The sequence below is a fragment of the Triplophysa dalaica genome, chromosome 13 (assembly GCF_015846415.1).
Source record: "Triplophysa dalaica isolate WHDGS20190420 chromosome 13, ASM1584641v1, whole genome shotgun sequence".
Taxonomy (NCBI): Eukaryota; Metazoa; Chordata; class Actinopteri; order Cypriniformes; family Nemacheilidae; genus Triplophysa; species Triplophysa dalaica.
In genome coordinates this window covers 12999660-13024780 of record NC_079554.1, presented here as the reverse complement: position 1 = coordinate 13024780, position 25121 = coordinate 12999660, and the positions used below count along the sequence as shown (strand labels likewise).

The 25121-nt window shown below is 36.0% G+C and overlaps 3 protein-coding genes and 1 long non-coding RNA gene across 6 annotated transcripts; 2 read left to right on the top strand and 2 right to left on the bottom strand.

Moving 5' to 3' along the window:
* The first annotated feature begins 53 nt into the window (after positions 1–53).
* Positions 54–5852, top strand: LOC130434974 (E3 ubiquitin/ISG15 ligase TRIM25-like). Its single transcript, XM_056765424.1, has 14 exons — positions 54–558; positions 710–1344; positions 1696–1791; positions 1890–2123; positions 2296–2449; positions 2533–2667; positions 2764–2865; positions 3018–3125; positions 3221–3316; positions 4472–4579; positions 4695–4800; positions 4895–4931; positions 5157–5205; positions 5286–5852. The coding sequence occupies exons 2-11, from the start codon at positions 766–768 to the stop codon at positions 4775–4777; spliced, it is 1695 nt and encodes a 564-aa protein (XP_056621402.1). The 5' UTR covers positions 54–558; positions 710–765; the 3' UTR covers positions 4778–4800; positions 4895–4931; positions 5157–5205; positions 5286–5852.
* A 5858-nt stretch (positions 5853–11710) lies between these two features.
* LOC130434252 (leukocyte elastase inhibitor-like) lies at positions 11711–14173 on the bottom strand. Of its 2 annotated transcripts, none has more exons than XM_056764277.1 (7): positions 14027–14173; positions 13777–13949; positions 13499–13636; positions 13292–13409; positions 12979–13121; positions 12684–12851; positions 11711–12595 (listed from the first exon to the last, which is right to left on the bottom strand). In XM_056764277.1, the coding sequence occupies exons 2-7, from the start codon at positions 13945–13947 to the stop codon at positions 12188–12190; spliced, it is 1146 nt and encodes a 381-aa protein (XP_056620255.1). In that variant the 5' UTR covers positions 13948–13949; positions 14027–14173; the 3' UTR covers positions 11711–12187. The 2 variants fall into 2 exon arrangements, with proteins under 2 accessions (XP_056620255.1, XP_056620256.1); XM_056764278.1 differs by having other exon boundaries at positions 14095–14172.
* A 155-nt stretch (positions 14174–14328) lies between these two features.
* LOC130434254 (uncharacterized) lies at positions 14329–15168 on the top strand. Its single transcript, XR_008908664.1, has 3 exons — positions 14329–14445; positions 14556–14597; positions 15031–15168. It is a non-coding gene; the product is annotated as an uncharacterized LOC130434254 (long non-coding RNA).
* Positions 14822–17945, bottom strand: LOC130434251 (leukocyte elastase inhibitor-like). Of its 2 annotated transcripts, none has more exons than XM_056764275.1 (7): positions 17801–17945; positions 17325–17506; positions 16506–16643; positions 16137–16254; positions 15878–16020; positions 15523–15690; positions 14822–15433 (listed from the first exon to the last, which is right to left on the bottom strand). In XM_056764275.1, exons 2-7 carry the CDS (start codon positions 17493–17495, stop codon positions 15026–15028), a joined length of 1146 nt encoding a protein of 381 aa, XP_056620253.1. In that variant the 5' UTR covers positions 17496–17506; positions 17801–17945; the 3' UTR covers positions 14822–15025. The 2 variants fall into 2 exon arrangements, with proteins under 2 accessions (XP_056620253.1, XP_056620254.1); XM_056764276.1 differs by having other exon boundaries at positions 17325–17509; positions 17801–17937.
* Positions 17946–25121: the final 7176 nt, after the last annotated feature.

Here is a 25121-nt window from a genome sequence, read left to right as displayed (position 1 = left end):
AAAAGTCTTACGAAGCACTATCACTTTAATTTATATACTTAATTTTTTACCCCCGACATATATTTTTTATTCTTTTCAAATGATACCACAAGTTAAATTTTATGTAATTGTTATTTAAATTTCGTTGTTGTTACGAGTTGTCTATGTTTATACAACTTTTATACTCGTTTGTACAATGGGCTGTGTCTGTTTTGTTCACATAGTCTTCAATACAGGATGTTTAGACCAATTAATTATAAATAACGAAAACGTGAAGTTAGTTTTTTGTTATTATCATGATGCCGCACATTTTTGGGACGTTATTTTGTGACCGTACAACTAATGGAGAAAGCGCATTTCTAACATAAGGTGGAGATTAAATTTGCGTTAAAACAAGTGTGAGTTCTCTTTAGCTGGTAAGAAATGTAGCTGATATGCTAACTTGCCTGCAGCACCTAAAGTTTCCACCCCTAAAAAAACACACAGGCTGAACTTCACAGCAGTCTCCACCTAGTGGTTTTACTGAACAAAACTCAAAGTTCATGACCACTTCACTGTCCCGAACCGAGTGCTGATCAGGTAAAGTATGGTTATACTTTTACCATTATACATTTTCTTATTTTCACCCTTTAAAACTTTTCATCGAAAACAAACAAACATATTTTTATCAGTGTATTTGTAAACGTTATACAATTATGCGTTCTTCGCTTTTACTTTCACTTTCTCTCAGATTTCACAACTCGACTTATTTTTGCCAAGGTTAGTTTTTAATAAAAACGAGGTGAAATGGCAGAGGCTAGACTCGGAGAACCGGATCGATACACCTGCGCGATATGTTTGGATATGTTGAAGGACCCCGTGACTATTCCTTGTGGACATAGTTACTGTATGAGATGTATCGATAAGTGCTGGAAAACGGAAGATCACAGAAGTGCCTACAGCTGTCCCCAATGCAGGCATGTCTTCAATTCGAAGCCTTCTCTCAACAGAAGTACAGTACTTGCTGAAATAATGGAGAGGATAAGAGATACAACACCACAGGTGTCAGAGTCTGCTGAAAGTCTTGCTGGTCCTGGAGATATTGCTTGTGATTTTTGCCAGGAAAGAAAGTTCAAAGCAGTCAAATCTTGTCTGGAATGTCTGTGCTCTTACTGTGACAACCATTTACAGCCTCACTATAATGTTCCTGCCCTGAAGAAACACAAGCTGGTTAAAGCTGCCATTATATCAACCTGCTCCAAACATGGCAAGCTACTAGAGGTTTACTGTCGTACAGACCAAAAATGTGTCTGCACCCATTGCTTGTTGGAAGACCACAAAGGCCATGACACGGTCGCATCAGCAGTGGAGCGAATTGAGAAAGAGGTTTCTTTAATTTTTTAATAACTTGTGATTGTTCACCAAAAAAAGAAAATGACCTTCTTTCTTCCGCCGAATACAAAAGAAGATATTTTGTTGGTAACCGAACCGAAAGTTGGTAACCAAACAGCACTGGGCCCAAAACCAATGCAAGCTAATGGGGACAAGTTAACAACATTCTTCAAAATATCTTCTTTTGTGTTCTGCATAAGAAAGAATGTCATAAAGGTTTGAAACAGTGAGATGGTGAGTAAATGATGACAGAATTAACATTCTTACATGAACAATAACTTTAACCAAATTCGACATATTTATGTTTATATTATGATATAATAAAATATGACTGTTTGCCCTCAGAAAAAACTCAAAGAGAATCAGAAAAAAGTCAAGCAAACTATCCAGACAAAAGAGAAAGAGCTGCTTAAGATGACAACAAACATCACATCCCATTCAGTATGTCCTTTTTATGTGCAAAATCAATGAACACGTTAAACCAACAAGAGGTTAATAACTGTGATATCAGACATCACAACTTTTGTTTTAATTCTCAGAATTCTGCAGAGAAGGTGGTGGTGGACAGCAAGAGAATCTTCACTGAATTAGTCCGCTTTATTGAGAGGAGAAGCGCAAAGATTATTGAAAAGATTGAAGCTTATCAAAACGCGGATCTAGATCAAGGTGCGGAACTTCAAGAGAAGCTGCTGTTGGAAATCACTGAATTGCAGAGGAGGGATGGAGTTCAAGAGAGACTTTTACAAACTGAAGACAACATCCACTTTCTTCAGGTACAACCTCTGTTCTACCAGTATTAGCTGTAAGACAATGCAACAAAAACAAGCCATCAAATTTGAAGTGTTTTAATATGTATATTTATAATTTATATATTCCACTTTATAAACGTATTACAAAATGATACATGTGGAAAAATACACCTCTGCATAAATGATTTCTCCACAGAATTGTGGCTCTGTGTCTTCTGAGTCTGACCATTTCCCCAGCCTCTCTTTCAAGCCATGCTGCTCTTATACGGATGTCAGCAAGCTCACCAGTGAACTTAAACAGCAACTGGAGAAGGTTTTCGATGAGGAAATAAGCAAAACATTAAATAAAGGTAAAGTACTCTGGGGTTATTTTAAGCTAAGCATTTGTTGCATCTGATTGTATGTGTTAGTGATGAAACTCCTCTTTTAATAGTTTCAGATCTGGGCACAAAGACCACTCCAGTCAGTATCATCAAGATTGGAGACAAAGTCAGAGTAAAACCTTCTGTTCACACCCCAAAACACGACTGGGGAAATGTCACAGTTAAGAGTGTGGGCGTGTTACAATGTAGGGTTTTTGTCATGGATACAAATTGTGCTATTTGAAATGCGAATATGTGTAGCACAAACATCAAATACAAATATAAACACTTTCTCTTTTTAGCTATCAAAGATGATGGAAATTTGATTGTCGACTTCCCTGGACATGCGGACTGGAAAGGAATTCTTTCAGAAATAGAGCTAGTAACTGTTGATAATGAGTTTGGTAAATATAGAAAGCATGACATCGAAGTAGCAGATACCTTGCAAACATCGATGTGTATATTTTATTGTCTTTCATTTTGGTAATATCTGTAACATGCTTAGGAGCATTGCACAACTGCTTACATGAATAAACTGTATATCTTTGTGATTTAGATCAATCCAGATTTAAAATTGGATCAAGTGTACGTGTGAAAGCCTCAGTTGACACTCCAGAGTATGGATGGGGAGATGTTCCCAAAAATGGCATTGGAATTCTAAAAGGTAAATATAAGACATTTCTATAATACTTTTTTGCCAACTATCATCTCTTTTAGTGGTCAGTGCACTGCAAATATTTCCTCTTCCACCCTGTCAAGCTATAAATGGTGATGAGTTGACTGTTGATTTTCCTGAACATTCGGGCTGGACTGGCATGATTTCTGAGATGGAGCTAGAACCTACGGATGACACAGGTGATCCAAATTTAATTTTACGTAAACATTTTGATGTGACACCCATTTCTTTTGTTTTCTAATGACGACATGTGATTAATAAAATTCAGACATAATATATACTAAAGATAATACTGAGAAGGTGCCTATAAGTGTCTATAAAAAGATTACCCATATTTCATTTTCAATTCTTTAGTTTACTTGTGTTTACTGATATAAGTAGTTAAAGGTGGAGTGGTTGATTTGGAAGGGTGCTAACTTTAGCCTCCTAGCACTGAAATTATAATCGCACCCTCTATGCCAGGGGTGTCCAAAGTCGGTCCTGGAGGGCCTGTGTCCTGCAAAGTTTTGCTTCAACCCTAATCAAACACACCTGAACAGCTAATCAAGGTCTGACAAAGCAGACCAGAAACTCCCAAACAGGTGTGTTGAGCCAAGTTGGAGTTAAACTCTGCAGGACTGTGGCCATCCAGGACCGACATTTGACACCCCTGCTCTATGCGATTCGTCGCCCAAAACCACGCCTCCAAACGCATGAAAGTATTTCGTAAATCCATGTAACAATTTAGAAGCTCAATCCATTCAATATTTCTTGAAGCTTGTACATACCTGTCCAAAAGAAAGAGAGCAACCATGGTATCGTCTTTCAGACCGTTGCTTGTCGGAGCTGTCTCCATCGTGTAAAAGCTGAACCAATGTTCAGAACCGACAAGTTTTTTGTTTTTCATGATCTAGACGTTTTTTCGTTGCTGCTTTTTAAAACACAGACTCTTGGATTGCAAAATACGTTGGCTAAAAATGTACACATGACCAGTCACAGCGTTCGGCCAGAACATTTTGATTGGGCAAATGTTTTTTGGTTCTACGCCTTTCCCAGATGATATATAATTATACAAGGAGTATTTGACCACTATACTTCTTCATTGCAATCAGGATGTTAAGAGATTTCCAACCAACATGAAAAAACAATTCTGGACTGGATCACCCACCCTTCCTTTAAGCTGATTTATTAAAGGGTTTTCTTAGTGTTTTGATGCTACTTCATAGCACATTGTACTGATTACATTTGCTCTCATGCTGATTTACTTTTTTCCTTCAAAATTAACAGATTAAAAGTGATTTGACATAAAAAATGTAACACTTTACATAAGAAAACTGGTTATCTTTGTGATTTAGATCATTCTAGGCTTAAAACTGGATCAAGAGTACGTGTGAAAACCTCCGTAGACACTCCAGAATATGGATGGGGAGATGTTACCAAGAATAGCGTTGGAATCGTGAAATGTAAATATTTAGACATTTTTATAACAATATGCAGTAAATGTTTACATCTCTTCTAATTGAAATGGCCTTGATATTGACCAGTACTAAAACAAGTTTCCTCTTCCAACCTGAGAAGCTGTAGATGGTGATGAGTTGACTGTGGATTTTCCTGAACATTCGGGATGGACTGGCATGATCTCTGAGATGGAGCTCTGCTGATCAAACAAGTGTTCCAAGAACATGTAATGTTGTGCAAACATGCTGACAATATGCAGTATAACATAAACAATGCCTGCATGTTCTCTGAATGATTGTAAATCGTTCTATGTAATGCAGATCATCTGGATTAAAGTCTTGGAGCAGATTGTTCAAGGCAAGTGTCATTAATCTTATTTAAAATGTGCACGTAGACAAGCTACAAAAAGCCATAGCAAGGACTTTTATTATACGCATAAAAATCAACATTTTTGGGAATATGCAGGAACACTAGTACACTCAAAGGATACATCAAACAAACGATTAATATCATTCAAAATGTTGACGCACCTTATCCACCCTTAAACAATGCATGATAAGGTGTACCCTAATGTGTTCAAAGGTACAGCAGGTAGACCTCTCTGGATACTAACGACAGAGACAAGCTAAAGGTATGAACACATATTTTCTAACAATGTAAGTGCCCCAAACTGGAACAAACGGTAATATTTTTTTATTTTTGCCTAAACAGCTGTATTTGGGACCAAAGGGACTGTGAATTTACCAGAGCAATCTGAATGGACTGGCGTCTCAGAGATTGAAGCTCACATGACACATGGGACCCAAGAGCTGCTGTGATGATTAAACATACTGTCACTGGGCAAAGGTTTACATATATGTGATCTAGTGTATGATAAACCAGGTAAAATCATTTGCTGTTTTTTACATAAAATCATCCTACATAATGTAAAGAACATTCTTTGAAAAAGTGACCTTGATACAATTAATACTGACTGTGTAAGACCATGTCTATAATTGAATTCTTAGTGATATTAAGGGTTAAAAATCGAACTTTGACGCTTCTTATCTTATAATTATAATTAGCCTGGTTTTCACAGAGTAGTCACAGCATTCCTTATGTTTTTTTAACTATTTTAAATACCATACAATTTGACCTATTTAACCATATTACAATATTAATTTTTAAAATTCTTAATTTACTGTCAGTGAGAAACAAATTATATAAAAATGAAGTTTTTATATTCCAATAAATGCTTGTGGTGAGTAAATAAAAGCATGCACCACCTTTTTACAGCTATCCTTTTCATGATTTTATCTTCCTTATGTTCTTGTGCTAACAAATCCACCGTGTGTATAGAGCTGGCCATTCCTACTCATTAGAAAAGTTGTTTCTATGGATATTTAAAGTAGAAATGTTCTTGTCTTTCTAAAATGCCACTGTAAGATGATTTCATAAGAAGTGGGCATGCCTTGTAAGAATTGAGTATAAAAGTCAACATAAGGCGATTCTTTTCCCTTTAAATCAACATGAACATAAATAGCCTAGATTGTCCTTTTAGAAAATGATCCATGATTTTACAGATAATAGTAAAACTAGTAAGGCTACTGTAGTGAGGTGGTAGGGGTTAATGGTAGCCTTGTGGATACTGTGGTTTAACTACACAAATCTAATTTAAACTATGGTAAAATTATGATTTTTAACTTCATGAATAATATTGATGCATTGAGGTAACTTGTATCTTAACTAAATATCGCTTTAAGAAAAAACATTCACGAGGTGACATTACCATTAGAGGTCTTTAGAAAGAAATAAAACAAAGAACGTGACATTATGTTACACTTTATCTTAAAACTTAACCACTTGATGAAAAAAACTCTGCACTTGTTCCTGTTGTACTTACGTTGGTTTTGATATTTATCGTAAAATTGATGTTGCCTTCACTTGCTTCCGGAATTATCAAAAATATGAATTTTCCTGTAGGTAAAAATTGAACATGAACCTATAATTTCGTGTTAGGGCATTTATGGGCAGGTTACCACGTGACACGTGAAGGCTGCAACGCATTGTTTGCGCGTAGAGTACGCGTCGATTTTTCACGCGTATACTACGAGTACTCTACGCGCAAACAACGCGTTAAAATACGCACGTTTTTGGCCCTCCTGGCGGTCCATACGTTAAAATACGCAAGTTTTTGGCCCTCCTGGCGTTCCATAAGAGTTGGCAACCCTGCAATTTTTGTATTGTATGAAAATCAGCTTTTATTCTTATGTAAAAAGTCTGTTTGGTTTTATGGAGTAAATGGTTTAATTTGAACAGGGGCGTCTATAAGAACAGATTTTAGTCCTAGTAAGCTACAACAATTAAGTTTTATCACTTTCACGGTACGGCGAGCGATTAGATTTCACTCGGTTACTTGCTGATCGACGGTTATTACCCGCTGAGTCTGTCTGTGCAAAATCTGCGGACCAAAAGTGCCGAAATGATAAGCTTGGCAATGTATTTATTTTCTCATTTCATTTAAACAGACAACAAACACTTTAAATAAGTGGGAAGACATGCTCAAAAAGCAAAGCAGGAACACAGTGTAAATTGTAAGAGTAAAAAATTATATAACAGATTATGTTATGTTTCATCATTTTTTATTTAATTACTTCCTGTATGTTCTTTTTTGCGTGGTATCGATTTAGTATTTGGTATCGATATACGTATCCAAGGTATTGTAACGAAGTCAAAAAATTGGTATCGTGACAACACAACTGTCAAGTATATTTTTAAGCTGTAAATGTATGAGTATATTTGGGTAGGCTATCTACACTATAGGCTATGACTAAGCATTCATTTCCTTTACTTTCACTATCACTATCCTGCAGATCGCACACGATTTATTTAAGACACGGTCGGTTTTTAGAAGAAAAAATCCTTGGCATTCTTCGCTTTTACTTTCACTTTCTCTCAGGTTTCACAACGCGACTTATTTTTGACAAGGTTAGTTGTCAAAAATAAATGTTTTAATAAAAACGAGGTGAAATGGCAGAGGCTATACTCGGAGAAGTGCCTACAGCTGTCCCCAATGCAGGCATGTCTTCAATTCGAAGCCTTCTCTCAACAGAAGTACAGTACTTGCTGAAATAATGGAGAGAGTAAGAGATACAAAACCTAAGGTGTCAGAGTCTGCTTAAAGTCTTGCTGGTCCTGGAGATATCGCATGTGATTTTTGCCAGGAAAGAAAGTTAAAAGCTGTCAAATCTTGTCTGGTGTGTCAGTGCTTCTACTATGAAAACCATTTACATCCTCACTATAATGTTCCTGCCCTGAACAAACACAAGCGGGTTAACCCTACAATGATGGCGACCTGCTCCAAACATGATAAGCTCTTAGAATTTTACTGTCGTACAGACCAAACATGTATCTGCACCCACTGCTTATTGGATGACCACAAAGGCCACAACTTGGTGCCATCCGCAGACGAGCGAAATGAGAAACAGGTTTCTTTTCCTTTTTAAATAACTTGAAATATGCACCTCTACTATTCACTTATATGCAGTATCTTTAAACCGTGTTTTGTCCTTAGATAAAACTCATCTCAAATCTGGCAGATACTAAGATACTTTTGTCAAAAGAGATGCAGAAGATTTTTGACACCACAAACCCTTCAGTAAGTCCAAGAATGTGGTAAAGTTTAATCTGTGTAAAGAAATCATATTGGAGAATCAGATGACAAAAGATTAATAACTGTTATAAGACCTCACAGTTATTGTTTTATTTTAATTCTTAGCATTCTTCAAAGAAGGCGGCGGAGGACAGTAAACAAGTCTTCACTTTATTAACCAGATTATTTGAAAAGAAAAGCACAGAGCTGATTGAAAAGATTGAATGTCATGAAAAGGCTTTTCTAGTTCAATGTGCAAAAGATCAAAAGAGGTTGATGGAAGAAATCACTGAACTGAAGAAAAGGTGTGGAGTTATAGAGAAACTTTTACAGACAGAAGACAACATCTACTTTCTTCAGGTACAATTATTTTGATGTCAGAATAAAGACTACATAAAGAACAATTATTAAGTTAATAATCATCGAGAGCCGTAAAGATATAGGAAATGTATTTAAAAAAAAAGATCAATAGGCCTATTGGACTTTGAATCTGTTGTAGTATTTGACACATTTAAGAAAAATGCCTATATTTTTACAGAATTTTGATTCTGTGCCCTCCTCTTCTGCTCTAATGATTTGCCTAGCCTGTTTTATGAGAATTCTTATACAGATGTAAGCAAACTTGTCACTGAACTGAAAGAGCGACTGGAGACTGTTTGCAATGAGAAAATAAACAAAACATTCAAAAAAGGTAAACTGAAGCATTGTTTTTTTCATGAGAATTACGGGTTTTATTAACTTAAGGGGTTTCTAGCAACTGGACACTGTTAAACATCTGTGTGAGTAATGAAATTGGTATTTTATTAGTTTCAGATTTGTTCACAAAGAACACTCCAGTCAGTCTCATCAAGATAGGAGACAAAGTCAGAATAAAACCTTCTGTTCACACCCCAAATCATGGATGGGGAAACATAACACAAAAGAGTGTGGGTGTGGTACAAAGTATGATCTCATTTTTTTCATAGCAATTGTGCATGATATGGAAGGTAAAGAATCTAATATGTGAATATAGGGATAGCACAAACTTTATAAAAAAACTCCTGAGAGCCTGATTTCCTCAGATTTCCTACCTCTTTACAATGGAGAGGAATTCTCTCTGAAATGGAGCTAGGAACTATTGATGGTGAGTGTAGTAGATAGAGAGCAAGATCAGCTATAGGCCTATATATTGCTACCTCTGTTAAGGTAAAACGTAAGAATGACAATGAGTTAAGAAGGTTTCTGAAAACGCAGCCAAGATTTTTAAATTCAATTCTTGCATTTACATGTTTTATAATCACACATAATGGGCATCCAAATGTATTCTCTTCTTTCTAGACGTGCAGGGCCAGACTGTGAAAGTAGATTTCCTGGAGCAAAAGGCTTGGAGAGGTGATGTTTCCGAATTGGAGTTAAATGCTGGATGTGGAGGCGTCACTCACAACAGCATTGGTGTCATTAAAAGTAGGACTACCTAGCCTACTAATTTTACAGAATGTTTATATGTTGTGCAAGACTTTAGGGATTAATTACCACCTCAGGGTGTGCATTAACTTTCAAATAATTGAACAGCCCGTCGTCAATTATTCCGCTTATATCACGGTTACCACACCACAGGACATTGTAATAATGTTTAATTTCAAAGTTTGTCATCTTATCGTCTTTAAAATGCTGATGAAGGTAGTTCTACTTTCTTAAAGCGAACAGACTCGAAAAAGACAGGAAAAGCCAGTGATAATAAATGATTTATTCCTCGTATTGTTTCTATCTTCAGCAGTAAAAAAATTCACGCAAAATTTTAAAAGATTAGGTCTATCAAAATATATTTGTTAACAGTAGGCCATCAGTGTTTATTAATGCAGTTTGTTTTTCTATTTAGCTATTCTATATATTTGATTTCAGTATATGTATTTCTTGTTTTTGAAATGGTATGTTTATTGAAACGAAACTGCACACGTTTATTAACAGTAAAGTTTGAAATTATAAACATCAGATCAAGTTCTGGGTGCTTTGTGAGGTGATGGCCTGTAGGCTACACTATAACCTTTTTGTTGTTTAAACTTGGCGAAATGATATGGAACTGCAATGAGGTCAGCAGACCAGAAACACCTTCATTGGTGTGCATTAACGGAACTCCATGGTTTAATCTAAAATAAACACAATTTTAACAATCTTGCAAGTATATTAGTGGGACATATTATGCTACACATTCGTAACTCACTCATTAGTTGACCCTTGATTTCAAACCTTGGAGAAGGGAAGTTTCAGAATTGGATTCTGGTTCAGGTAGTTGACTAAATCTTCTCTTAAGACAAAAACACTAAACATTTAGTATTAAACTCTTTGTGTCATAATGTCATATTTTATCTGCCATATGTGCAGACATGATTTTTTTACTGCAAAGGTAATTGTATCTTTCCATATATTGCATGATATTTTGTACTAATTATTATTCAAAGTATCAGCTTTTGAGGAAGAAGTGAAGGAATTGAAAATTGATTTCCTTAAAGAATTCAAAAGCACTGTGGTATAAAGTTATTTATAAAACGGTCAGTTCTGGTCCTTAATTCTGATTGGCTGAGCCGAGCTCTAAGCCGTTATAAAATACCCCGATATATAATGGCTCCGCTTCGCATTGTGCCACAACGCCCTTAGCTGTTGTGCTGTAACCCACTGTGTCTTGGAGTTTATTGCTTTAACATTGTACATTTGCCAATGTTGCTAAACCATGCAGAAGCCCACAGTTTAAGTGTTGGAGCAAGGGTCCGTGTTAAATCATCCATCAGCACTCCAGCACATGGATGGGGAAATGTCACCAAGGACTGCATTGGAGTTGTCAGAGGCAAGCAATTTGTACGCAGTGAGAAGCTAAATGTAAAAATTTGCTGATATGTTTTCTAAACTAGTGTCAATAATCCATTTGAAATATATGTGACAGGTATTATCAAAACTTCAATATAAACATGTCACAATTTAGTAATAACAATGCTTTAATCTGCTTTAAACTATAAAATTTATAGATGGGACCAAAGTGACCGTGACTTTTCCTAGACAATCTAATTGGAATGGCATTATCTCGGAAATGGAGGCTCTATGATAAACACTGGACCCAAGAGCTGCTGTGTTGAGTAAATACAATTGCAGGGGTTTCAAATCATATAGTTGAACAAATTAAGTTGCAGGGCTTGACCCTTCACCCCCAATTTTTAATGGATCTAAACCATACTACGTTTTTTTATGTGAACCATACTACATATTTTCATTTACCAGAAGCTTTTATCTAAAATAATTGAAATAATTATTACAAAATATCTTTTAAACACTGATTTGTGACATTAAATTTATTTCTATAACAAGTATGAATGAAAAATTGCGAAATGTATCAAATTAAGACTAGAATGGGTAACAGGCCGTTGATTCATAGTAACTGTGTTGCATCTTTGTCAAAACTCAGTATGACTTCAGTTTGACTGTACCTTGTAACCTGTTCTGACCTTGAAATAAAGACACTACATAAAGTGTGGCATTATGTGTAAAATGTAATTTAATGTGTTAAAATAAAAACATATAAAACCCTTAAATAAAGCCTGCAAATGTTTAACCAAACTTTAATCAATAAATTGTAACTGTGAAGTACATAGGAAAAGTAAATGTGAATGGACTGCTATTAACTCAGAGCTGAAGTCTCACACAAAAAAATCTGCAAAAAAATGACCATTTTACCTGTTAAATATTTATTTAACAGCGTGTGCATCATATAGGTAAGTAGAATTCAAACTTGCTTCATTGGTAGAGATAACTCGAATGCAAAAAGCTATTCATAAATTTACTATATTCATAAATATGAATAGTAAGTGATAGTAAAGCACATGTATGACCAGAATAATATACTTAACAATGGTCTCTTAACAACCCTTACATTAAAATCGTTATGAATGATGACATGGTCTAAAGCATTACACTCAATAAAGCATCTTTTTGAAGGCTTAGAAACATCACATTTCTAAGTTGGGTCTCTGAATCTGCCAATGAAGAGAATGCTGTTAGTAGGGTTGTGCCTAATGAAGAACAGGAAGGGGTGGTCTGCTTTAAAATATTTTGGTTCACTTAAACAACAAAGCATGATGCCTGCAGTTGCTGCTGCTGCCTCAGTGCCTTTCTCATTGACCTCAACAAAAGCTTTGTGGGTCACTGATGAAAGAAACAGGCCCCCCTGACTGCTCATACCTGTTAGATCAGCCTTAGACCCCTGGAACAAAGAGGTCATACCCATCCCCTCCAGTATATCTGAAAGGGAGCTCTCAATCTCCAGCTTAAACTTGGGCAAATAAACGTTGATATCCGTCCTTCTCACCATTTTTTCACTTTTGGTCCACTCAAGCAGCTTGTCAATGGTCAACTCGCTCTCCAGCTGTAAAACAAACCAAGTCCAAAAATGAGTTGTTTTTAACATACAGTACATAGCACCAAACTAGTTCATAGCATCTAGGTTTGCTGACCTTTAGAAGAGGGTCTGAGCCATCCTGGGTTTCCTCAGGAAGAAGGATCAACATACTGAGCTCATTCTGGACATACGGTAGCTCCAGAACCTGCAGTTTCTCTTCAGGAATTTTTCTAAAAGGAATCTCATCTTCCTGGTACATCATTTCTACGGGTTTGCTTTGATTCTGGTAACAAATGAACACACAAATATCATAAATGGAATAATGCATATAAAAGGTGAACTACTTATACATTACATGTTGTAGTTCTGATTCCATGTCACTACATGTTTCAGGATGGGTATGCACAAACCTTGCTTATTTTAAAAGGCATTTCTTTAGTTTGTTGAGGATCAAATATGTGCATCCAGTTTCCTTTGAAGTAGATGGCATTAACCACAGCAAGACGGGTCATTCCTGTCACCATACCAGGCTTCAGAAGATCTTTGATTTTATCTAAAAAGCAAATATTTCATTTTTTATACAGTTCTGAAACCTAATAACAGTTAATATACTTTTGCAAACATTTTTTTAAATATCACATGGTATCCCGTACTAAATTTTACTATTACACATCGTTTCTCATTCACATGCAGACATGTGATTTGGGATTTTTTTTAACTCACTCTTGGTCTGCTCTTCAACCCATTTGTTAATGATCTGTCTACATTGTTCAGATGCGCCAGTGAAGTCCACCGGCTGCAGTTCAGCATGGTACATCTTCAGGGTGGAGTCCAAATACTCCTACAGGACAAAGTAAGTTATTAAGGGTATAAGAGAGGGTATAAAAGAAGATCCGTATTCTTTTGTTCCATAAGCCAGAATGGGCTTACATGTAAGAAGCTGAAGGTTTTCTCTCCATAGAGGCGGTTGGCCAGACTGAGTGTGTAAGATGCTGATGGATTATTGATAGCTGAGGTGAGGGACTCAAAATGGGAGTGAACATCAGAGACAGATGTAAAGGACAAAACCTTCAAAGAGAGGAATACCTGTCAAGAACATATTCTTATGCATGGAAGATGCCAAATGATGCCAAAAACGGTCGTTTATTACGTTTGTTTACAGAAATTATCAAAACGAATCTATTGCACAACATATATATTATTTTAACCTTTGCGATTTCTTTAGCTGTGTCTCCTCGGGCCCCCAAATAAATCATGCCAAGCGCTGCGCTGATGCTCAGAGGAGAGAAGAACATGTTTCCATCCGCGCTGCTGCTCGCGCTCAGAGCCCGATAGAGATCCAGCGCGAACAAACTGTTAGCACGAGTCAAACTGTCCATGACTGTGATCAAAAAATATAAACACAGTCGTTTGTGATCGCTATTATTTCATATAAACGTACAAATGGATGTTATTTACCGTGTCCTTTTGGTATCTGCGTGTTATTCTGTATTTATCTACGATTAATTTGAAAGTTACAAACTCACAAATATATAAGTTAGTAATGTAACGTTACTCCAACCAACACGTTAGAATTGCGCATGACTCAACTGCGTGGTTCTCTACTTCCGTACCAATGATCGGAATCAGGAAGCAGCACCGTCGTTTAAAGCACCCGCAAACGTTTTCCAAAGATGAACAAAAAAATCGAAGTTTAGGAAATATGTATGTAGCCAAACCATCATATTGAGATTTTTTTATAAGATTCGATTAATATGATCCCAAAATGTAAGCACAGTTAAATTACCCAAATAGGACAACGCCTTATGCATGACAGTGGGAGCAGTCAAGAACATAAATAGAGGAACGGAGGTCCGAGGTTTCACTGGGTTCGTCGGGTAGGCATCCTCTGTGTTTGGGGGATAAGTGTTTATTTATTTATTTATTTATTTATTAATACAAAGATTCACAAACTAAAGATGTTGAATGGTCAATTCTTTCATTTCAGAAATAACTTAAGTACAGAACTTGGATTTCAGGTGCTTCTGCCGTATGTACTGTATATCAGATTCCCACATGTCCATTGAATCACGAAGTGCAAATTTTGTCATGTTTTATATAATACATGTTTATTTTTTGATTGCAAAATGCAATTAGCATATATTCACCTGTTCGGCATGGTGTTTCATGCAATACACTATTTTTCCATTTTTGAAGCTTTACATCCACTAGCCCTCATCTAACTTTGTTGCACAGAAAAGAACAGGCTGGACATTTATGATAAAAAGTGTTTTTTATTTTGAATGAAATATTCCTTATTTTAGTAATTTGAACACATATCTTGACATTTTGTGGCCATTTATGTCTCAAGAATAACTAAACAGATCTGCTGCAACTAAATCTAAAACATTGAAATAAAACACATTACAACTTTGAAATAAAATACTAGTTTTTATTCTTTATTTTTGGTGTGAATTTTTAAGATGGGACTCTGAATCTCCCGAGGAAGAGTATGCTGTTGGTGGGGTTGTGCCTGATGAAGAACAGGAATGGGTGGTCCGCCATAAAATGCTCCTCTCTGAACATACAAAAAGCCACCATGCCTGCTGTAGCCGCTGCCGCCTCTGTGCCTTCTTCATTAACCTCCACAAAGGCTTTGTGTACCACTGATGAAAGGTAGAGACCACCTGCGCTGCTCATGCCTGTCAGATCAGCCGATGAACCCTGGAAAACAGAAATCATACCCATCCCTGCCAATGTTTCTGCTAAGGAGCTTTCATCTTCCAGCTTGAACTTGGGCAAATGAACCATGATGTCTGTGTTGACATCCATTTTGTTCCTGTTTGTCCATTCCAGTAGCTTGTCCAAGGTTAACTCGCGCTCCAGCTGTAAAACACACAAATATTCAGTCTTTCAACATGCTACTCTAGACGGAATGACTGTGTGAAAAGCACATTTTAATCAGTTTTCTTCACCTTTAGGAGAGAATCAGAGCCATCCTGAGCCTCTTCAGGTAGAAGGATGAACATACTGAGCTCTTCTTTTACGTATGGTAACTCCAGCACTTGCAAACGGTGCTCATGGATGTAGTTAAAGGGAAACTTTTTCTTCTGGAACATCATCTGAACTGGCCGGCTCTCGTTCTGATATCAGGATAACAAACATAATTTACCAATTTGTTTGACAAAAAAAATTACAGTATTACTTCAATATGGCCTCAAATATTATATAAAGTATGTTTATTTTGGTGTTAATTGTGATAAGATTGATTTCTAAAATGAATTTATTGCTTATTAATTTTCAGAACTGAAATGTAAATGTTATCCACACCTTGTTTATTTTAAACGGCATTTCCGTGGTTTCCTGGGCATTAAATTTCTGCAACCAGTTCCCTTTGAAGTAGATGGCATTAACCAAAGCTAGTCGGGTCATTCCTGTCACCATATCAGGCTTGAGAAGATCTTTGATTTTATCTGAAAACAAATATATGTCATTAGATGCTAAATGTAAATTACAGTATACTTTTATAATTAAAAAGTTTATAAGTTATTATTGTTAATGTTTCAATCTTATATGGAACTATTCTCACTCTCTGTCTGCTCCTCGACCCATTTGTTAATGATCTGTCTAGACTTTTCAGATGCTCCAACGAAGTCCACTGACTGAAGTTCAGCGTGGTACAGCTTCAGGGTGGAGTCCAAATAATCCTGCAGAGCAAAAATACATAAAAAAATTACACAATCACTTTGTGAAAAAACGAGATATGCCTGTACATGCATTTGTTTAACTGCTCAAACTTATCTGGTTCAACTGTAGTTTTCTCAAATAAGTGTAATTTTTTTTTGTTCACAATATTAAAAATATAAAATCATTAAAAAAGATATATATATTATACTGAATTTGGTAAAACACTTGAAGTTGACAATATATCTTTACAGTAAAAGCAGAATGGACTTACATGTACAAAGCCGAAGGTTTTCTCTCCATAGAGGCGGTTGGCCAATCTGAGTATATAAGAGGCTGATGGATTATTGATGGCTGATGTGAGGGACTCAAAATGGGAGTGAACATCAGAGACAGAATTAAATGACAAAACCTGTGAAGCGAAAGACACGTTGGATGTTAATATAAAGGATTGTTAAGTATTAATCGTTGTCCTTCTGTATGTAGGGTATTTACTCATTTAAAGTACCTGCAGTAGGCTACAGTATGTACAGTATTGAATCAAGAGCCATGGAATGACTCAGAGGTGAAGTTTATCAGTAGGCCTATGTGTGCTTTTAAGCACAGGGAGTGTACGAACTAACCCTGTGTATTTTTATTGCAAGGTGTAAACCGAAGAAGTTTATCTAAGTTTTGCTTTGCATATGATGTCTATTGTCCATTGTCTAAAATACTTCTTAAACCTAAAACTAAATACTAAACTTAAGTAAAAGTAAAAAAACGAATATTATTGATATGTTGGAAAATATTTTTGGCACAGCAACTTGACTCATTTGCTATGAGAATAGAGGCTTATACTGAATTTTGCTTATAAACAAACAACAAGCAAGTATATCTCTGATTTATCAAAGCGACATATCTCTGTGGTCGTGCTTTGCAAAGTCTGCGTTCAGCTCATGCAATGCAAGTGTTTATTTTTGACAGCAAAATGCCCCACCCCATTTTCCTTTTTCGAGAAATACTTTAGTTTTCTGGCCGTTATTTTTAAGTAAGTTGTGTGCAATGTATTGTATTTTATACAGTTAATATATTGTCCCTCGACACCCATCATCACCTTTGCCATTTCTTTGGCCGTGTCTCCTCGTGCCCCCAAATAAACCATGCCAAGCGCAGCGCTGATGCTCAGAGGAGAGAAGAACATGTTTCCATCCGCGCTGCTGCTCGCGCTCAGAGCCCGATAGAGATCCAGCGCGAACAAACTGTTAGCACGAGCCAAACTGTCCATGACTGTGATCACTGCTTTAACAAAAGAGCAGAAACAATGTAAGTGAATAAATTACCGTAAGGTAGGATTGTCAATATCTCGTTCTTTAGCCTCATGAAACATATGGGCGAACGCGCAAAAGTCAGCTACAAGTCAATTTCTGTTGCGCTTTACGCAACATTGTAGCACAATGGTTGAGTTTGCATGCAAGGTAATCTGATGAAGAAATCGCAAGACGGAAGTTACAAAGCAACCTTAAATAAGCTCTCTAGAGCGCATATTTCGGAGAATGTTAAATGTTTGAGATTTTGTAATGGGCTACTTACGTGTAATGGATGATGCTTGTCCAGATGTAGTCTGTGTGTGTGTGAGACAGAGAGATGTCAGCCACAGAGTCGTGCGTTGTAAATGGACAAGTAACGCCCCACATGAGCTGAACAAGCCTGACAAACAAACGTATGGCAGGGTATATCAATGTCACAACCCCACACCCTGTTTATGACCTTTTCATGTACTTCCCTATTTCACTTCATAATGCAGGTTTTTATGTGTTAAACCAAAGGTAAATGTTGAAGGTAACACGCATGTTGACATTTTGTTGTACTTGTCTTGTTTTTGAAAGGGAGGTGATTGACAATAGGAAGTCCAATTTATGTTTTGTCAGCAGATGAGATGCAGTGAATGAATGTGACAGTTCTGGATTAATCAGTTGGACTTTGTACATAAAGGGATAGTCACATTGTTGTTCTGGGCCATAAAACCTGGACAAAGGCCTTGCACAATAGGGTCTGTGTTAGTGTAGGAAGCATGCTGCTTTTAATGCTGTCTGAATATTTCTTTAACCCTTTTATTTTAAAACTTATCAGAATGGCTATTTCTTGTCATTGATGTAGTACTGATAAGTGAGTGCAGAGTATCAGTTTCTGCAAAAGATAAAGAGAAGATTTAACTAAGACAGGGATCATTGGATAAAAGAGTCTGCCTCAATGCTTGAAGAGCTTAAATGAACAAGGCCCACAGATAAATTGCTTGTGATTAAATTTACAGAATAATTAAATTAAATATATTTATTGTATTCATTAAAATGAAGTATAATTATTGAATGTGCTAGTTTGTGTGTTATCTTTGCAACCTTTTAACTTTACAATGGCACTTTTAGCCACTAGGTGGCATAGGTCTATTGTTTTTGTTAAATACATGTTTTTCTGACATGCAAATGCATAGAGGTTTAAAAACTTGTCAGCTAAAACTATATGATCTCATTTTTTTACTTGAAGTACCCCCAGAGATTTCAAGTAGCCTAACTACTTTAAGAATTGAATAGCACTTTCGAATATTTATCTGGTTAAAGTTTCTATCAGCAGAATTTAACATAACTTTTGTTATTATTTAACCTGTAACATGTCTTTGCAACTAACTTTTTTTCCAAAGTAATGGTATATTGTATATACACAAACTGACAATGCAGTACAACTCAAGAACCCCCTGCAATTCCCTCACGCACCACCAGGGGTTCGCGAACCTGAGCTTGGGAAACCCTGGCCTAGAGTAATGATCATTTTAGAAAGTTTATGTAAAATGGAATTTTGTTTGACTGTGATTTATGACACGATTTACCAAGATTTATTTTAAGCAGACAAAATATAGTCATTAAGACAGAAAAAAATATATAGGCATTATAGTTCACCCAAAAAAAAATATTTATGTCATCATTTAGGCCATTTACCCTTATTCCAAGTTATTCCAAACCTATTTGAATTTCTTTGACAGACAGCATAGAAAATATTTTAAGAAATGTAGGAAACCAAACAGTTCTGGGGCACCACTAACTAGTAGTTTCTTCATAATGTAGTAGTCAATAGTGCCCCAGAACTTTTTGATTACAAACATTATTCAAATATCGTCCTGTGTGTTCAGCTTAATAAGGAAACTCATACCGGTTTGAAACAACTTGGGGGTAAATAAATAATTACAGAAATTTAATTGGCAGACAATCACACAAACACACACCCGGATACCACTGCTGCTCTTAAATTTCACCTAGACGGCAAAACGTACAGGTCAGATTGAGGTTAAAATAAAACTCATGTCAGCACCCTGGTTTGGTGTTTCCATACTTCACACTGCATGCTTAATTTCTCTAGTTTGTCTGTGAGGGAGAGAATTCGACTGAAAGAGTCCCAGGGTACTTGGAAGGAGAAGGTCTAGGGAAGACTGGAAATCTTAATATGTTACATTGCACTTTTGCTGACAGACAGACAGACAGGCACACATCAGATCTCTAATCGTATCAAACATCTGCAAATTTATTAATGCCCCCCACCCACAACTTGACTTGTTGACTTCATTCGTTACCATGATGATGCTACAAGTGTGACAAATTAAATTATAATTAACTTATAATCGAATAAATCTAGCAATTTTTATAATTAACAGCTGATTTTACTGTAAAACTTATTAAAGAAACATTCAAAATATTTTAAAAGCTTGACATGCATTTAGGAAAGGACAGGAACAGGTGCAGTTTGGCTTTGATCCTGTTTCTTTTAATGGCCGCACAATCCGTCATATACAAAAGCACAACTATGAGGTCACAGCATAGCGAACCTATATTCTAACACAATAAAGGAAATCTTTATAGGTTCATTTAGCAAGAGAGGAACAAAGACTTCAGCACCTGCTCTCAAGGTCTCATATGCCCATGTAAAAATACCAGAGGCACATAGTTTCTCTGTTTGTTACATCCCATTTTCTTCATCTTTTTAATTAAATTTTCTTCAATGAAGCAAATAATCCATAACCAATGTTTTTAAAAGGACATTTCCAGAATAATAGCATTTCTTTTAATGATAACATATGTCCAGACATGCATTTGCCATCTTACCTGAATTTGACCATTCCAACTGTCTGGCATTGTTAAAACAAAAATAGTCCAGACTTGAGTTTTATAGACGTAGTTTGTGAGGTAATCACAGCTGATGGTTATAAATAAAAGAGTGACTAGACAAAGCCAATGAGCTGATTATTCGTACCAAATTATCTCCATGTGGACTAGAATTTAGCTGATTTCAAATTATGTTTCATTATGAGGACATACTGAGTTCCATCGTCCCAATTGGCAAGGCGCTTGAAACCTAAACAATTTTCTATGCCCAAAACTTAACCCTCAAATAAACCTATTGACATTATTAGTCTCACTTTATGGGGGTCTTTAAAAAAGTTGGCCCTCACAAGTAGCCAGTCCTGCACACATACAGGAACACATGGTGCTGAAACCCATACCCTCCACAATTACATGTTTCACCCACACCAAACCATCACTATTCACAGGGCTTCTCACCCCCACCACACAAACACACACACATTTACAGTTGACTCATCTATTGCTGACTTGTTTCCACAGGCACATCCCACAGACTATCTCTTCTTACTCTTATAACGTCTGTCACTGATACAGTTTACACCGTGTGGACAGCAAACCATGTCTCAGGCTGGACGCAGATTTACAACACAAAACCCTTGATGCATACTGTGTTTTGCAGCAAAAGGAAAAGAGGAAACAGAAACAGAGGAGAGGAATTGTCCAGCTCTCTGATCAAATGTAAGTAGAAACTATATCTGTGTCTTATCTAATCTGATTTTATCAAATCACTGTATTTTGAGTACAGCACCTTAAGTAAAAAAGTAAGACTTCCTAATTAATGAAATGCTTTAACTGTATCCAACTGCATTTGTGTGTTTGTTGTGTGTGTGTGTGAGTTTGGCCTAAATGCTTGTGTTGAATGTAGAAAGTGCATTGAAGTATGTGTAATTGTACACTGCTCAGCTATTGCATTAGGCATCTGCAACACTGATGGTGATGATACGAGATAAGATATTAAATGTTCCCTGGTGCTTCTGTGTATGCGGACAAAATAGCTTCACATGCTTTAATATAACTTCAAACAGCTCCATTTATCAAGAACATCCTTCTTAATTTAACAACATGTAAATGGGTTAATGGCCAACACATTTTTAAATCACTGAAATATCCAACATTGTGCTAAATTTGTGTTTGTACACTTCTGGTTGTTACACTTCAACGTCTTGTTTTTTAGAAGCAGAGATACAGAATTATTTGTCCATCAAAGTCTAAACTTTTCTTACTTTATGTTATTAAGTAATAGCACATTTCCAAAACAAAAAAGTGCTTATATTTTCAATATATGGAAAGGGCCGGTTTCTCATGTATTATTCAATATATTTTAATATATTAACATGTATTATAATACATATTATTATTATATATTATTATATATTTTTTCAAATATATAGTCACCTTGGAATAAGATAAGGTTATATCTGACTTCTTTTCAAAACGGAATAATTCAAATATTCTTATTTTGTGAAAACTTATTTACATAATCATTATGTGTTTTTTCTTTATGTTGTTTACATTTTGATACATTTGTTTTGAAAACAAAAATGTTTTATGTAAAAAGTCAAATGGAATGCAAAACACTTTGAAGCTTAATATGTCAAAACTGCTCTGAATGCAGACAGAACATTATAATTCAAAGGTAAGGATAAATAAAATGATTTAATATATAGGATTTTTTTTTCGAATGATTATTTTCCTAAGACATTCTTAGTAAGGTATCAAATATATCTTCATAAGACCGTGAAAACTAGATTTACTATTTGTGCAAGGTTTCGTAAATTAAGTACATTGTCAATTTTACTGAAAAGAAATAATAAGTAAAATTTACTTTAAAAAACAGTGTGAAAAAACTTTACCAAAAAGTAAATAAAATGTACTAAAAAAAACAGTGCACCGCGATTTTTTGTTTGATGTCAAATTGTCATTATTTTTCTTGTTTCGTTGTTTAAAATCTTGTTACAAACTCTGAAGTCTAAACAGGCTGACGCACGTTGACAAACAAACACCACATGTATTTGTTTTTAAGTGTTTGTGACATGCAGCATGGTTACCATGTGCACTATACTTTACTAATATATAATCTCTTACACAGACAACTCCATATTGACGTTTATGTTAGGTAACTAAGTGTATCTTGAGATGTGCTGACGGATAGTCGGCCAGGGTCTTTCATCAGCGTAGCATAAGCCATTAAAAGCCCTTTAATTGAGTCTCTGTAATACTGCACCGATAAATTTGAAGCCAAGATCACAGCACACGGTACAGTTAGGGGGGCACTACGCTGGACAAAACACAAATTGCATTCTGTGGGCCATTATAAAGGTAAAGAAGCAAAAACACATTGTTGGAATAAGTTATTTTTTCCCCTTTCCTTTTATAATAGTATCAGTATCTGACCTTACAGAAATATAAAGAGACAAACTTATAGAGACTGACATGCTAATATAACACAATGCATCCAACATTCTTATTTCATTCCATGGAATAGACTGTGCGTGCCCACCCGAGGCGCCAGGTTACTTTACAGATTAGATTCAGGACTATGTCTGGTTTGAAAATAGAGCAAAGTTCTTGTTGTTGGGGTGTCCCAGACCAGAGGGGATCACACTCCACTGATACAGACTTACTATTACCCCAGAGTATTCACATGGATCAGCATACTAAGCACAGAATGGAATCTAAACTGATCCCTTGGAAACAGTACAACACGCTTAGATCTTATCAGAGAACATTGAGGTTGATGAGTTGATGTCTAAAAAAGGCCTGGATCATTGTTTAAAGATACAGCGCATAAATTGTAGGGTCAGGTATGTGAAGTGACAAAGGCATCTCTCTTGTTACAGTTAATGCTAGCGTGAAGGTTGCTGAAGATTATACCTTCACCTTGCTATGCCAGTTTTATAACAAAACAGTATTTATATTATCAGTCTGTCGAATATTTAAAATTAAATAATTAGCTATTTCTGTTTTTAAGACATGGTTGATTTAGCTCCCACTTTCCATCACATGCAAATTAATATATGGGTTCTGCTGACACACAATAAGACTTTTAAGACAATTCACCCAAATATAAATCCTGTTTACTCACTCTCAAGCTGTTCCAAATATTTGTTCTGATGAACACAGAGAAAGATATTTGGAAGAATGCTTGTAACCAAACAGTTCTTAGCAACCATTGACCACAGTAGGAACAATAAAATTGTGATCAACAGTTTCATCAGTAGAAAGACATTAATACAGATTTGGAACATCTTGAGGGTGATGGATGATGACAATTTTTTGAAAACTTTTCCTGTAACAAATAGAAGACAGTTAACTTAACCATAGTGACAGAAGATCAGCACCTGACTCAAGTTTTACACAAAACGACCATCTGACCCCCATAAAGCTTCTAATAGCTGCTGACCCCAACATCACACCACCCTGACCTCAGCCTAGACTTGCACCTGCTCACTGACCCAACACACACAGCCATAAACTTAAACCGACTTCAGTCCGTTCTTTTGTTTAATATAGCTCAGCAAAACCCACAATTGTTTTTTATTTATCCTAAAGTAAAACCAGATAAACAATTAAGAATAAGAAGACAAGAGAGGCACCTTAAGGAATCTTCACATAGCCTACCCAAGTAAAAGCGGATAGGCTCAAAAATCTAAATTCTCAAATCATTTATTCACTCACATTCAAAATCTGAATGACTGTATGTTTTTTCTGTAGAACGTAAAAGAAGGTATTTTGAAAAATTTCTCGGGGGGGGGGGGTTGGTGGTCTTTGCATCCCCACAGTGGAAGTCAATGGAGGCCAACGGTGTTTGGTTGCCAACGTTCCTCAAAATATCTCCTTCTGTGTTCTACAGAAAGAAGAAAGAAAGCCAAACGGGTTTGAAATTACATGAGGGTGAGTAAATAAGGAAAGATATTCCATTTTTGGATGTTGTTTACCAGCTCAAAATTCAGTGTAATGTAATGTTGTTTACTACATACATTTGACAAAACATCAATTGATATTTTTGTGTGTTTTTGTGACTACTTACATCATTTAGTGTCCTCCTACTTGTGCTACATGTATAACACGACCTGCTATACGTCTTATAAAAAATATGTTGTAATTGTTTCATCGTCTCAGTTTTTTAATACCATCCCCAAAGAACACGACGTTTAATGCTAGAAGGAGTTTGTCAAGGGACAATAACACAGGCCATGTCTTGCTTTTTTGACAGCAGAGCCACTGAGGGGAAAGAATCTAGTGAATCTAGAAGTTTGGCATGAGTCGACTGACGCTTTTTCACAATCTTGAACGAGTAGATGCAATGCGCTGCTACTGGGAACTCAAACATGTCCAACCAGAACAGGTAACTCTCTAGAACACGCACGTTAATATTTCATCCACAGCATGAAGCAATTGTTATCCTTAAAAATGTTATGTATTTTCTAAATGTCATCACCGCAGTCTAAATATAAAGGAAAAAGTGATTAGTTTTCAATAGATTGTGATTATGTTGCACTGTTAGTACCTTTCCACAGAGGGAATTGCATCACCATGTTGTTGTTTTTGTTGCTGTAAATGCTGTAGTTTCCTGTTCTTGTTTAGAGTATAGAGATGAAATTTGTGGTTGAGTTTTAAATGCTGTTCTTCAAATACTGTTCATCAGCTACTTTCAATCTCCACATGAACCGCAATACTTCTGGTCTATTTTTATTGACATTAAATATGAACACTTTAACACA

Coding starts and splice junctions, on each gene's coding strand:
- LOC130434251 (XM_056764275.1), bottom strand. CDS start 17,495: ATGGACAGTTTGGCTCGTGCTAACAGTTTGTTCGCGCTGGATCTCTAT. Junction 16,021..16,136: donor GGTCGAGGAGCAGACAGAGA/GTGAGAATAGTT, acceptor ATTTGTTTTCAG/ATAAAATCAAAGATCTTCTC. Junction 15,434..15,522: donor GCTCTGATTCTCTCCTAAAG/GTGAAGAAAACT, acceptor TGTGTTTTACAG/CTGGAGCGCGAGTTAACCTT.
- LOC130434252 (XM_056764277.1), bottom strand. CDS start 13,947: ATGGACAGTTTGACTCGTGCTAACAGTTTGTTCGCGCTGGATCTCTAT. Junction 13,122..13,291: donor GGTTGAAGAGCAGACCAAGA/GTGAGTTAAAAA, acceptor TTTGCTTTTTAG/ATAAAATCAAAGATCTTCTG. Junction 12,852..12,978: donor TGCCTTTTAAAATAAGCAAG/GTTTGTGCATAC, acceptor ATTTGTTACCAG/AATCAAAGCAAACCCGTAGA.
- LOC130434974 (XM_056765424.1), top strand. CDS start 766: ATGGCAGAGGCTAGACTCGGAGAACCGGATCGATACACCTGCGCGATA. Junction 2,866..3,017: donor AACTGTTGATAATGAGTTTG/GTAAATATAGAA, acceptor TTTGTGATTTAG/ATCAATCCAGATTTAAAATT. Junction 3,317..4,471: donor AGAACCTACGGATGACACAG/GTGATCCAAATT, acceptor TTTGTGATTTAG/ATCATTCTAGGCTTAAAACT.